We start from the raw sequence: 13,268 nt of genomic DNA, 5'->3' as shown, positions 1-13,268 counted from the left end.
CCTGGTGATTAAGTGGGCAGAGGCGCTGGAGTCAAACCATCCGGGTTCAAATGCTGGCTTGCCTCCTCCCGGGAGGTGAGACTTCGGACATCTCTTCATGTCCTCTGTTCTTCAGTTACCTTATCTGTACAGAGTCCAGCAATAATGCTGACTTCCTTGAGATGCTATAAGGCCTCAATAAAACCAAGCTGCTAAAGTTGGAGCTCTATAGATTTGCTTTTAATATTATTGTCATCAGAGTGATGCTCCTTGAGGGCAAAGACAGGATCCTACACCATTCTTCTTATTCCGGCAGCTTCTTTCTTAGGGGGCGGGATGGGGGGCAGGGGGATGGAAAACTGACTTAGCCCCAGTACAGGCTATACGGTGTGGACCAATGCCCAGAGTGGTTTGTCTGGAAGGTTAGGAAGACCCAGGGATGGTGGCATAGTCGCACAAGGTGAGGGCAGATGGAGTAGGGGAATAGGCAGTGGGGAGTGCAGGGTGTCCTAAAAAAGGACAGGATTTGATACTCAGTCTTTAGTCCCTACCACCCTCCTCATAATGCCCCCGGGGGGTAGGGGCACCATATCTGCCTCTGGAGTGGGTCAGAGTTGGTGGGAATCCTGGCTCTTCCATCAGTTGTCTGGAGGGGCTTAGCCAAGTCACTTTCTCCTGAACTATATTTTCCTTATCTATAAAATCAGGGACTGAATGCTACTTCTCGTAGCATGAGATTTCATGTGTTATATGGAGATAACCATGGGTTGTTGTAAGGGTTATATTGAAAGCACTTAGCATAGTACTTGGCAAAAAATGCTACATAAATGTCATTTGTTCTTACTATTTTTTTAAAGATTTTATGTATTTATTTGACAGACAGAGATCACAAGTAGGCAGAGAGGCAGGGAAGCAGGCTCCCTGCTGAGCAGAGCCCGATGCAGGGCTTGATCCCAGGACTCTGAGATCATGACCTGAGCCCAAGGCAGAGGCTTAACCCACTGAGCCACCCAGGTGCCCCTGTTTTTACTATTCTTTTTCTCCTTACTACTAGAGCTTTTAAAATAGTATTTATATTACTATTGTTATATTTGTCAACACCTTGCAGAGTGCCTGGCACATAGACAGTAAGTCCTCAATACGGATTTTTTTTTTTTTCTTTTTCCTCTCTGGTTCCCACTCAGATGCAAAAATACCCAACAGGCCCATTCAAGAGATGCTTAAAGTACCAGCAAAGTGGAAGCATCAAAAATTGTGGGAAAAAAAAAGTGTTTTGAAAGTTTATTATCTACTTCTTTTTAAATCAACAAAGTAGTCATCATGGAAAAAAAATTCAAATTTCATTTGACTTCTTTAGATTTATTTGACTGTTTCCTTTGTGAGCCTTCTGAGTGGTAGTTGGTAAGGCGGGGGGAGGGGGCATCACAATCACCTTCAGCTGAAGGACCTTGAGGGCTTAGAGTCCTAATCCAGCCCAGGGCTGGCAGTCTACAAAGGAGAAAGGGAAGGAAGTGAGTCCCCTGCTGCCCTCACTAGGTGAGAAGGGAAGCCTCTGGAAGAGACCCCTGCTGAGTGGGCAGTTAGGCCATCTGGGAGAGTGGCACATGGGTGAGTGCCAGGGATGGAGAGAAGGTGCAGCCTCAGCCCCACATGGAAGCCCGGTGCTGTGGGGTCTCCAGAACCCTCCCTCGGCTGCCAGCAGAGCCCTCCTCTCCCTTGGGGCCCAGGGTCTACATGAGTGAGGAGGTGACAGGACCAATGGGAGGCTGGTGGCTGTCACATTTGGTTCCCGAGGGCTCAGAAGCCAGCCGCTGTTGTTCAGTCTCTTCTTGGGCATCTGAGGCCTGCTTGTCCCGGGTGTGGCCTCAGGCCGGAGGAAGAGGCATGCGGTGGGGTGCCTTGGTATCAGACAAGCTCCAAACCCTTGCTCTTCCATCACTAGACATGGGACCTCCCTGAACCTTAGTTCCCCAGTTTGCAAAGGGAGACTGACACTAGACCCATCGCAGCGCTACTGTACAAGTTCAAAGAGATTGGGTATGAAGAAGGGTCTGGGACATACAGGCCCTGAAAAAATTTGAATCCTTCCTCAAGCAATGCTTCCCTATCTCTCCAGTGTCTATCCCAAACAAGTCTACTGATCCTGGATGAGTGCTGCTTAACGTTTAGTGCAGGAAGCTTCCTCTGACAGCTAGCAGGATTGCTTGTTGGTTTTCCAACAGGGAGGTCCTACTATGTCCCACGGAAAAGGCATTTAACTTCCACGATTCAGGCTCTTCCTCTGTTTCTTAGACTCCTTCTAACTCCATCACACCTTCTGGCTTCAAATCCCACACCGAGGCTTTGTACAGAATCTGGGCTGCCAGCCTGCTCTACGATTCAGAGCACTATCAAGGAAATCCCTCTCGGAGAGAGGACTTTAGTCCGCACAGCTCTGCCTGCCCTCTGTCCCGGCCCATGTCTGAGTTACAACCCGCCGAAGACTCAGAACGCATCCTTGTCATATCTTCACGTGTCACAGAACCTGGAGGTACAGCTGAAGGGAGGGCTGGCAGAATCAAGATTCAGGATCTCACTTGGCTGGAATAACATTTCAAATTAGTAAATTAAAACTTAATGGGCATATAGAGCCCTGCACTTCTGTTTTATTTAAGAAAGAAAAGCTCCATTGAAGAAATGTTCTTCTGGGGAGATCAGACTTCAGAGTGATTCCTGTGACGACAGGCGGGACCAGGGAGGCCTGGGGTTCAGATCCCAGATCTGACGCTCCGGCTTCGTGACTAGGGGATGAGCCACTCACCTCCTTGGGGCTCCTTTTTGTTATCTCAAATGAGACTTGAACCAGGAGGCTTCAAAGGTCCCTTCCAGCTTGACATGTAAACTTAGAAACATACACATAAGCACTTACATACGTACTATAATCTGGGCCCCAGATCAGCGGGCACAGAAGCCACCTGGAGACTGTAGTAAAATGTAGGTTCTGTTCCAGTAGGGACCAGAGACTGCATTTCTAACAAGCTCTCACATGGCAGCGAGACTGCCTCATTGTCCTAACAGCCTTGGAGGAAATGACTCTCACCATCCCAGTTTTCTAGATGTAAAAATGAAGGTTCACAGAGGTCACAGAGCTGACAAGCTGCAGAGCCAAGGTTGGAAGCCAGGTCTAGGAGTATATGCCCCAAACCACCACGTCACCTGCCAATGTGTCCTAAAGATATAGGCCAACCCACGGCCAAGGGCAGAAAGGAGCCAGTGAGGGAACAGAAAGTGGATGCACCAGTGAGGCCTCGTGTTGGCTTCCTTTGCCAGGATGACCGTGCACCCACTGACGGACCCCTCCCTGCCTCTCCCCACCACGTGCAGACACTGACTGATTCTGCTTCCTGATTAGGAAGGTCTGGAATCCTAACATACTTGGAGATTTAAGTGCTCGATCCTTCACTGACAGGCAATGACGGCTGCAACAAAGGGAAAAGAATTTAGTTCACATAAATGATTAGAGCGGGGGAGCGATGTTTAATCCTATTAATGAATTTGCTAATTGGCCTTCTGCCCCCAATCATTTCATATTTAGGCTTTTGCAGTGTCAGATTAAATGGAAACAGATCCAGGGGTGGTTTGAGATGAGGCTAAAAGCATTTTGCTCAGGGTCTGCAGATGGCTCGGTTGTTCTGTATGGCTAATGAGGTCTATCCCGGAATGCCTTCTCCCCAACGTCCACTTTCCCCATTTGGGCTGTTCTGCCTTGTGGCGAGGCCAGGAGGGGAGGGGGATGGGTGTGGTGCCTAAGAGCTCAGGCCCTGGGGTCAGCCAGAAATGGGCACTGCTATCCACGAACTGTGTGCTCTGGGCAAGGAGCTTCCTTTCTTAGAACCTCAGTTCCTCATTTGCAAAATGGGAACTGTAATAGAGTCTGTCCTCCAGGGCTGGGAAGAGGTTATGAAAATAATGTAGGAAAAGGGCCGAGGAAGGTGCCTGGCAGGGAGCAGCAGTCAACATCAATTATAATTCACCCTGACAGATGATCCCCATTTTCCTAGCTCACCATTAGGAATCTCTTTCATCATCTAAAGTTTCCACCTTCCTGTTGGAGTTACCATTGAAACCAGGACTCCAGTGGCCAGTGCTGTGCTGGCTCTGGGTCCCAGAGGGATGGAATCGGACGGAGGTTGCAGTTCGGAGGGACAGAGCTCGCCTAGGACTGCCCAGTCACGGTGCCGATGAAGCAACAGAGGAGGAAGGGACCTGCTCTGAGATGGGATGAAGGTAGCAACAAAGCCTGTACTATACCAAGTGGCTTAAATCATCACACCTGTGCTCACTCCCTCCTTGACCCTATACACATAACCTTGTAAGGGAGACACAGTCATTGGCCCCATTTTACAGAGGAGGAAACGGAGGCCCAGGGAGGTTCAGCTAAGGAGTCATACATAGTGCCAGAGTTTAAACCAAGATCTTACTTTCATGCAGTGGTCCTAACCATTTTTGCAATCCTGTCCGTAGTCCCCTGATTTGAGTGGAGTGTGGTTCCCATCTCCCCTGCTGCCCCAATGAGGATTCCTGCCTGGCCTGAAATCACAAGAATTAATCCTAAGTTCTGCTCCCAAGGCTAGGATATAGGAAGCCAATGATATCCCAGTCGATGACGGCAACTCCCTGAAGGTGACCCATTTAAAATACTCCCTGGAGGGAGGGGACGCATTTAAAGATACGTCAACTTTGTTTGAAGGTCCCAAGACTCCCAGTGAGTCAGTCTCTCTCTCTCCCCTTTTCTCTCTCTCTCTCCTAAACACTGCTCATTCTCTGCCTGATGAATGGGAACATCACCTCCAGGGCCATTATGCAGAACTTTGCAGCACTTCTCCCCATAAGCAGACCTGGATTTCTGATCTGTGCCGCCGCATTCCTGCCCTGGTTGGAGCCATCAGGAACACACACCCTGATCCATCCATCCTTACCTCCACCCAGCCAACATCCATCAGCTCTGGACCCAATATCAGGCCTGACAGAAACCCTGGCATAAGACTCATTCCCTTAGAGCTAGTCGGAGAGATAAATGTATAAATCCATAATCACATAATGTTCACGATTATAGCAAGGGGAAGCCGCAACGGCTGCAGAGGTAGCAGGGGACGGAGAGATGTGCTCTGCCTGCAGGAGCCTGGGAGAGAAGGACACTGAATGAGGTCTTGAAGGATGTGTAGGAGTTCGCCAGGAGAATGGGGAGGTGGCGGTGGAGGGTGATCGAAGCCAGAGTGAACCCTGGGCAGAGGTAACATCAGGGAAGGGATGATTAAGGGTACTTAAGAGATTGCTTAGTGAACAGATACATGGGTAGACAAATGTACAGGTTTCTGATCTCACCCTGATAAGGTAAACGTGAACCTGAAATACAAAGGAGGCCATTCTGGATCAGTCATTGCTTTAGTTTTCTTTTCTTTCTTTCTTTCTTTCTTTCTTTCTTTCTTTCTTTCTTTCTTTCTTTTTTTTATGAATCAACAAAAGAGTGAAAGTAGAGATACTTCCCCATCTTCTCTCCTTCCCCCAGAACACTACACACCTACTGATATCCAAAAACTACCAGGACTCTTCTTGACTGAATTCATAATTTTTAGCTTTCTAAGAAGTGCTTGCTCTAAGTTTACGATTAATTATCTGTACCAGAGCTTCCTGTACCCTTGACTCCTTCCGAGTTTCATGGCGGACAGCTTAGATCCAGCACTGGGATAGGATGACAATCAATACTCTTCATGCAAAAACAGTCTTTCATTATAGCCCTCCTAGTACTTCATCGCTCATTCATTAATGATGGGTCCATTCATTCCTTCATGACTTCCTATCTTCAATCATTCCTTCCTGCATTCATTCGATACTTCATTTGCTTCTTTTCATTCATTCATTTATTTACTCCCCCATTCATTCAATCAACCATTCTTCCACTAGCTTGTTGGTACACACACTCACTGTTCCTTTGCACATTTGTGAAACATTTAGAGAGCAAAGCCCTTCTAGGTATCCAGTGAGGTCCAAGACTGGGTCCCTTGCCAGGTAGCGGGCTGAAAGCCTTCTCATTTTGGACCGTAGTCCCTCACTTCTACCTTTCAATCTTCCCACCTCCCTCTTTCTGTTCACCTTGATCCCCACTGACTTTCTTCTGGAACTGGGGGCCCAAGAACTGTGCCTGGCACTGGGTGTGGGCTCCTCATCCTTCTGCGACTATCAGGAGCTGGGGACTAGGAACACTGTTCTCAGCATCTCCCTGCTAAATGGTAAACAGATTCAGTACATTCCGTGGACAAAGCCAATTCAAAGCCAGCAGACCAAATAAGAGAATTCCTTCCAGGCAGTGGGCTGGTAACTGAAATTCCAGCGGGAAGCTAACTTTTCCTGCAGGGTCTGCAATTCTAGAAAACAGCAGAGAGCGGCCAGCCATTCCATTATTTGTAATTTCCTCCAGAAAAGATGTCTTTGAGTACCTACTATGTGCAAGAAACCAAGCTGGGGACTATGAGGAATGATCCAGATCAGCTCCCCACAAGAAGCTGACACCCTGGAGGGGTGAGGGGGTGGGTGAGGAAGGGGTTAACACCGCCATCCAGTGCCCAATTCAATGTATAACTTGAGAGTCGTGAGAACGCACACCTCAAAAAACTGGGGAATTTAGATGGAAGAAATCACTGCTTCCTGGTGTCTGGGGAAGCCTTCTTGACTGACTGTGGGAATAGCTGAGTGAGGTCTTGGGATATGGGTGGGATTGTAATCGGACTAGGGGGTGGAGAAAGGGGTAACACAGAGTGAAAGGGATGGACAAAGATGTAGAAGTGGATGACACCGCCCAGCACAAAACCTCTGTAAGTTAGCATGCCTCTCTTAGACATCAGGAAACCGGCATTTCCAAGGTGAAATGATTTGCCGAAGGTCCTTTGAGACAAAGGGCTGTGTGACAGCAAGGGTACTGCTTCTCTCTGCCAGTTTTTTGCCTCTCCTTGGTCTCCCAGATCTTCTGGGTTGAACACACTGCCCGATTAACACACTACAAACATAGCTTCCTCAGGAGCTCTCTGGTTCCATAAATTCTCCAAGGTGCTCACTGATCTAGGAATCAGGGACCCAGTCCCACATTTGTCTCTAACTTGCCATACGGTCTTAGAAAAATCATTGAGTACCTGTGGGATTTAGTCTGCTCGTCTATTCAATGAGTACTCTGTAGATCCCCAGCTCAGACCTTCCTGAAGGTTCTGAATGCTTTCTCTTGGTCACAGAGGACTGCCCACCCGTTTCCTTATAGGCAAAAATCTCTCCTGCAATGGTCTTATCATTCAGGGATGTTCTCCCTAAAGTCTCTTGCCGGCCCCTCCTCCCAGGCCCAGCAGCTGCACCCACATCATCCTTCTCTGGCCACCCCCCACCCCAACCCTTCAGACTTATTCTTTAAAGACCAGAGCAGATATGAAAAGAACATACAAAACTCTGGGAGCCAGAAATTCTACTGGGGACTGGGAGGCAGAGGCTGAATCCCCCAAAGTAGGGCTTTTCTCCTTCCTCATGAAAGACAAACAAAGATCCCAAACAGAGAAAGAAAATGAATTTGAATGCTTTTATCCAGTGACACGGCTCTTAAACTAATTTAGATTTCAGCTGCCTTCAGGAAGCTCTCCCTGGACGCCCAGCTTGGGCTAGGCTCATCTCTCTTTCTCTCGGCACTAATCACGTGGAGTTTTTGGTTCTACTTTAAAAAAAAACGTCTATGTGCCACCAAATTATAGTTTGGAAACATGCAGGGCATTTTTCAGCAGGAAATTTTCCAGCCATAGAGCGGAGGCCAGTGGGGGCTGCAGGGACAGGGCCAGCATCTGCGCATCTAGGGTTTTGGGGTCCTAGTTACCTGGACGGCACCGGAAGGGGGCTCCAGAGATAAGCCATTAGGACTCCCAGAGGCACTGCCTACTTCCACGATGGTCTTACTCTAGACGTTTGGAAGCCACAAACAGTAGAGCCATAAATTGAACAGTAGCTAAAATGTGCTGACCACTTCGTACACAGCAGAGCTGGTGCTGATCCTTTGACTTGCATTATCCTTGACATCCACACAGCCCAGCAGCGGTTTTTAAGGAAGTAACTACAACTGTCCCTGCTTTACCGTTGAGTAAGACCAAGCTCAACAGTGGTGGAACCTGGATTTGAACCCAGCAGGGAGATCACTTCCTGAATTGAAAATCTCCACCACCCTCTTCTGACTGCTTCTAACTAGATCTGAGCCTGACGTCTCAGAGATCATAGCAGCAGTTCCAGTAAGAGCATCAGCAAGGAAAAGCTTCAAATTTGAGAACAGGATGGGACCGGAGGGAAAGAAGGCTCAGGGACCTGGCGAGGAAGTGACCCCTGACCACTGGCCTCCCCAACCCATTTCTAAGTCACCTCCCTCTGCAGGAAAGGTCTTCTGCTGATCAGCATTCCACAGAGGAAGATGGTGAGAGAAGACTGATTGGGGCAAATGCTGGGAGAAATGTACACGGCTGGTGCCCTGGGCAATTCAGCCAACATGGCGGAACTCTGTGCAAGAGGGACTGGCCACTCAGGGATGGGACAGCTTGTCATGGCCACCTGCCCAGTAGCCTTGTTCTGCTGTGAGCTTCAAACAAGCATTGTTGAGAGAGTTAAATAAGAAAGTGCCCCAAAAGCATGCTGTACTGTATCAGGCACACAGTAAGGGAGGGCTCACTGAATGCTGTCACCCCCTCTTCTCTTTCTTAGGGTCCTCGGAGACAGCAAAGAGCTCTGGCTTCTGGGAATACTGTGGGAATTCACCGGAGTGACCTGGAATTTTTTGTAGGAGAAGGGAACGTCTAGGCTCTTAATCTTTGCACGATCCTGTGCTAGAAGCTCCATATCCATCCTTCGTATTTCCATGCTCTTACAACAATCTCCCTTGGGTCTCTGGTGGCTCAGCCCGCACTGTATATGAAACAGAGTCCTCCCTCCCTCTACTCCCCCCACATCCAGTATCCTGCCTGGAGGTAGTATTCTCAACCACTTTATGGATGAGAAAACAGGCTGAGAGAGATGAAGTTTGGCCTGAGATCTCAGAGGGAGGGAGTGATGAAGCTGGGTTGTATGCCCAGACCCCACCAGACTCCAGAGCTCAAGATCTTTCTGTGAAACCTAGCGGCCTCCCAGAAGAGCCACAGGCATTGAAAATGTTTTAAAGCAAGTCCCCGAGTTTCTTGTTTCATAGTCCCCTGGCCTCTGGGACCTCACAGTGGTCAGATAAATGATGCAGGTCTGGTGCTGAATTCTGCTCCCACACAAGGGTGGACCCCACAAGGAGCATCTGAGGGTCTGAGAAGCAGGGCTCTGAATGTCAAGAATCTGGGTCTAGGCTTGCAGACTCTGCCTGCCCAAGACTGGTAAAAGGGCACGCGGAGCTTTCCCTGCACAGAAGGATGCATGACTCGTGCAGCCCTAGACCCGTGTTCTAGGATGTAAACACCAGTCCAGCTTTATCACCTAAGATCTGCACCCGGAGATCTCATCCCGCATTGCTCAGCCAGCCTGATGTCTCTGGGAGCTGGGCCAGATGCCTGGACCCTTTGAGGACAGGTTACTCATGGGGATCTCTGAGATGTAAATTTGCCTAATGAGTCAGGAGAGACCAAGCAAGTCCTAAGAGCAGATTCACCGAGCACCTTGGGGGTCCACCCTTGCCTTAATACGGTTCTAATCACTACCCAGCATGAAGGTTGGGGAACTACAGCCCCTAGCTATAACCAGAACCTCAGCTCCAATGGCAGAACTTGAAGGTTTAAGTGTCAGGTTACTTAAAATCCTTCGACCACTCACCAGAAGATTTGAGCATTAAACGAACGAAAACAAAACCCATCCTTTTCTTTCTTCCTAACTGCATCCTGTCCTTCCATTCCAACAACCAACTTTCTTACATAGTCCCTTATGGCGCAACATATGTTTGGCCCAACTTCACAGGGACTCATTGGACAACTGTCCCACTGGTGAGACTGGGCAGGTCTGAGCTGGGGAAAGGCAGCTATGGAACAGGGGGTATCACACTTTCTAATCTTTGACAGAAGCTCACTGCTCCATCACACCTTGACAGTCCCCTCAGCCCCCCAGCAGTCCCCAGAGCATGGCAGCACCCTTGTGTGATGCCCTCGCTCCTAATGACGCCCCCAGCCACCAGGACGTGCACTGGGTCACGAGCCCTGGGAGTTGTACCTCCTGGTAACAGCTGATTCCTTTTGGCTTGCAGAGGTTTATTGGGGTGGACAGACAGAGCAGCCTCTCCCTGATGATGGACTCCTAGGTCTGCACCAGCACTGCCACCCGGAGGAGTGTGTGAATGTGTGAGCACTCTCGCCGGGTGCCCACAGTTGCACAATCGCCAGCCGTCATGGGAACGGAAAGAGCTTCCCAACATTTCCACTCAGACAATCCAGTCACCCCCACCTGTGAATCCGACTTTTCCTTCTGCTCCTAGAGATTTCCAGGAGGAGAGTCCTGGCACCTGGAGCCCCAGAGGGGGTCTCCCCCACCCCTGGGGCCAGCGCCCACCCTGGCTCTCAGCGGCATGTTCATGATATTCAAACCGAGCCTCCTGCCTGGTTTCTTACTCCTTTGGATATAAGAACCTGCCCTTGCTCCTCGTGGAGGGGAGAGTCCAGGCTGAGGGAGGCGGGTGGCACACCCCAGCTCAGCACAGAGCACCCCCAAACCCAGCCAGGGGAACAAAAGGAAGAAGGAGGTGGCTTACCTTTAGAAGGTCGCCTTTGTTTGGTTTGCAGAGACGAGAAGGTGCCCATGACGGCCCCCATGGCAGTGAAGACTTGTGTGCGACTTGGGACCCCTCACCCTGCCCCTCCCCTCCCCTAGAAAGAAATCAGTGTGGCTCCTCTACTCCGAATTGGAGGAGGAAAAAAACAAAAACAAAAAAAAAACCCCACAAAAAACAACAAAACACCCGGCAGCTCGCCTGCAGCTTGGTATTCAGTGAGCGTGGGGCTGGGGCGCTGGGAGCCTTTTCTTTCCTTCTTCAGCCCGCACATGCACTGACTCACAGGGCCAGCCGCTCCCGCCGAGCCTTCGGAACCGGGCCGGGCCGCTTTGCGCGCCAGGGGCCGAGGACGCTGCCCCGCAGCCCGCTCGGTGCCGGACACGGGCCGAGGCTCCCGAGCCAGCAGCGCGTGCGGTGCGGGAGCCGCGCTCAGCCCGCCCCTGCTGCCGCACGCTCCGCTCCCCTCCCGGCGCTCGGGTGGCTCTCGGGGGCCGGGTACCAATCATGAATGAACAGAGCCAGGGACGGCGCGGAGCGGAGCGGAGCCGCGCGCCCGCCTGCCCGCCTGCCCGCCTGCCTGCCCGCGCTCGGGGAGAATCCGAGGCGCGCCAGGTGGCGGGCGGGCAACCCCGGCGGGGCGGGGCGGGGGGCCGGGCCCCCGAGGGGCGCCTGTAGCGGCACCGTTGCCCACAGCCCTGCGCGCCTGCACCTGCCCGGCTGTGCGCGCTCCAGGGCTGCGCCCCTGGGCGCACAGACCTGGGTAGGCACCTGGCTGATGGGTGGGGTTCAGGGGGCAGCAGCAGATTGCTCTGTGTGTGTGTGTGTGTGTCCCTGTGTGTGGTGCGCTATTTCATTGACTTCAAGGGAAATCTTAATCACCTCCTGAATTCATGGGATGGGGAAAAGAAAACTCTAGTCCACCCAGGGAGAGATGAAAAACATACATCTAACTGGGTTGTCATGAGAGGAAGGGTCCCTCCTGCCCCTCCAACGCCAGGGCCACCTTCTCATGACTGAGAATTGGGGAGGGTAAAGGAGCCCCTTTGGACCCTTGTTTTCTCTTTGTTGTTTCTCCCTTGGCTTTCTCCCTCCTTCATCCTTCTACCTTCTCCTAGCCCCCCAGTAATTTCTTAGCCATCAGCTATGGGGCAGGCTGTGCGTTAGTGCTGAGGGGGTAATGGCTGAATTTAAGAAACAGTCTCCCTGCTCTGAGTCTTCACTGCAGCTCACACAGAACCACAACCCCTATTTCAGTATCTCATGCAAAAGGGCAAAGTTATGGTTCACCCTCATGGGTTCCCCTCAGCTGCCTGTGGTGCTGAAATGCCAGGTCTGCTCCCTGAAAGCCTGAGAGGAGCTACCCTTCTTCCAGGTAGGAGCTGCCTGAGTTCCCATTATGCACTATGCCTGCAGATCCCAGGACCCCCAACACAGAGCCCCAGAAACACACACATACACGTAGTCACACAGAAAATACGGGCACAGTTCCACAAGTCCACACAGACATTGCTATTATACACACAGACACACTCAGCCCATAATACGTTCACAGGGGCATCCACGGGCCCCCACACAAGGTGCATGAACACAGAGGCATGAAGACACACGCACAGTGCAAAATGGCATTATGGTTACCAACATTCATGCAGGCGCCAAACCATACAGGCACATAGGCATACCCCAAGGATACAAGTGACCTCAGGAGCTGTTTCTCTTCTTTCTAGTCCATTAGCTGCCCTTTCAGGAACAAAGCTGGCCTGAGACTTGGCCAGGGACCCAGAGTAGTTTTCTTCACCTATTCAGCATTGAACGCGCTCTCAAACCCAAACATGTGTCCTATTTTGTGCAATGGGGAAGTTGTGCTTAATAACATCTGTCCCTTTCATTTGCATTGCTCTTTAGCCCACATCCCCCCCCCACCCCCAAGAGTTAGACAGGTCATGTCTAATCATTACTGGAAAGAGAAACTGAGGCTTACTGAAGGTAAGGAATTTGCCTGAAGTGACTTAGCCAGAATGTGGGATTAATCCAGGGCTGTTTCACAACCTCCTGTTGCCAGGTGAGGACACTGGGGACCCCTGGGCTGGGGAGATCTCCTCTGGGCCCCACCAGATCCAAAGCTTCAGTTCTCATAACTGCCAGGACTTCTCTGTCTGTGTCCATGAGGCCTAGAAGCCTGGCTGATGGAGCAGGACTGGTAGAGGCTGGTCTGTGGCCTCCCTCCTGTTCTCCTTATGGGAGAAGAAGGGTGGGGGTGGGGTGGAAGCTAGGGGTCAGGAGAGGACCCATCACAGTGGCCAGAACTCAAGGAACAGAGAAGGGATCTTTGCTGGGGAGAAGATGGTGCGGCTCTCTGGGATCACTGGTCTCTGGGGCATCTGCTCCTCCCCATGCTACCGGGAGACCAGGACCAACGCTTGAGTGTCTACAGAAGGCTAGGAGGCCATTCTGGCATTTCTGCTTCTTCCCCATGACCACATGAAGAAGCAGAGTAGCGCAATTG

The 13,268-nt window shown here is 50.9% G+C and overlaps 1 protein-coding gene across 4 annotated transcripts in view; it reads right to left on the bottom strand.

Annotated features, from left to right (window-relative positions):
* KCNIP1 (potassium voltage-gated channel interacting protein 1) overlaps window positions 1-13,268 on the bottom strand; it is a 344,764-nt gene that overhangs the window by 206,262 nt on the left and 125,234 nt on the right. For 2 of the 4 annotated variants that reach the window (XM_047730958.1, XM_047730960.1), the window contains exon 1: window positions 10,745-11,331. The exons of 1 other annotated variant lie outside the window; for it this stretch is intronic. In XM_047730958.1, the coding sequence (XP_047586914.1) occupies window positions 10,745-10,805 (61 nt within the window). In that variant the 5' untranslated portion in view covers window positions 10,806-11,331. Of the gene's footprint in view, window positions 1-10,744; window positions 11,332-13,268 lie in introns of those variants that run through there. One more of the 4 variants, XM_047730961.1, reaches the window with a different exon arrangement.

The sequence above is a fragment of the Lutra lutra genome, chromosome 5 (assembly GCF_902655055.1).
Source record: "Lutra lutra chromosome 5, mLutLut1.2, whole genome shotgun sequence".
Classification (NCBI taxonomy): Eukaryota; Metazoa; Chordata; class Mammalia; order Carnivora; family Mustelidae; genus Lutra; species Lutra lutra.
Note: the sequence above shows the minus strand (reverse complement) of the source record. Positions and strands in the feature narration are given on the sequence as shown.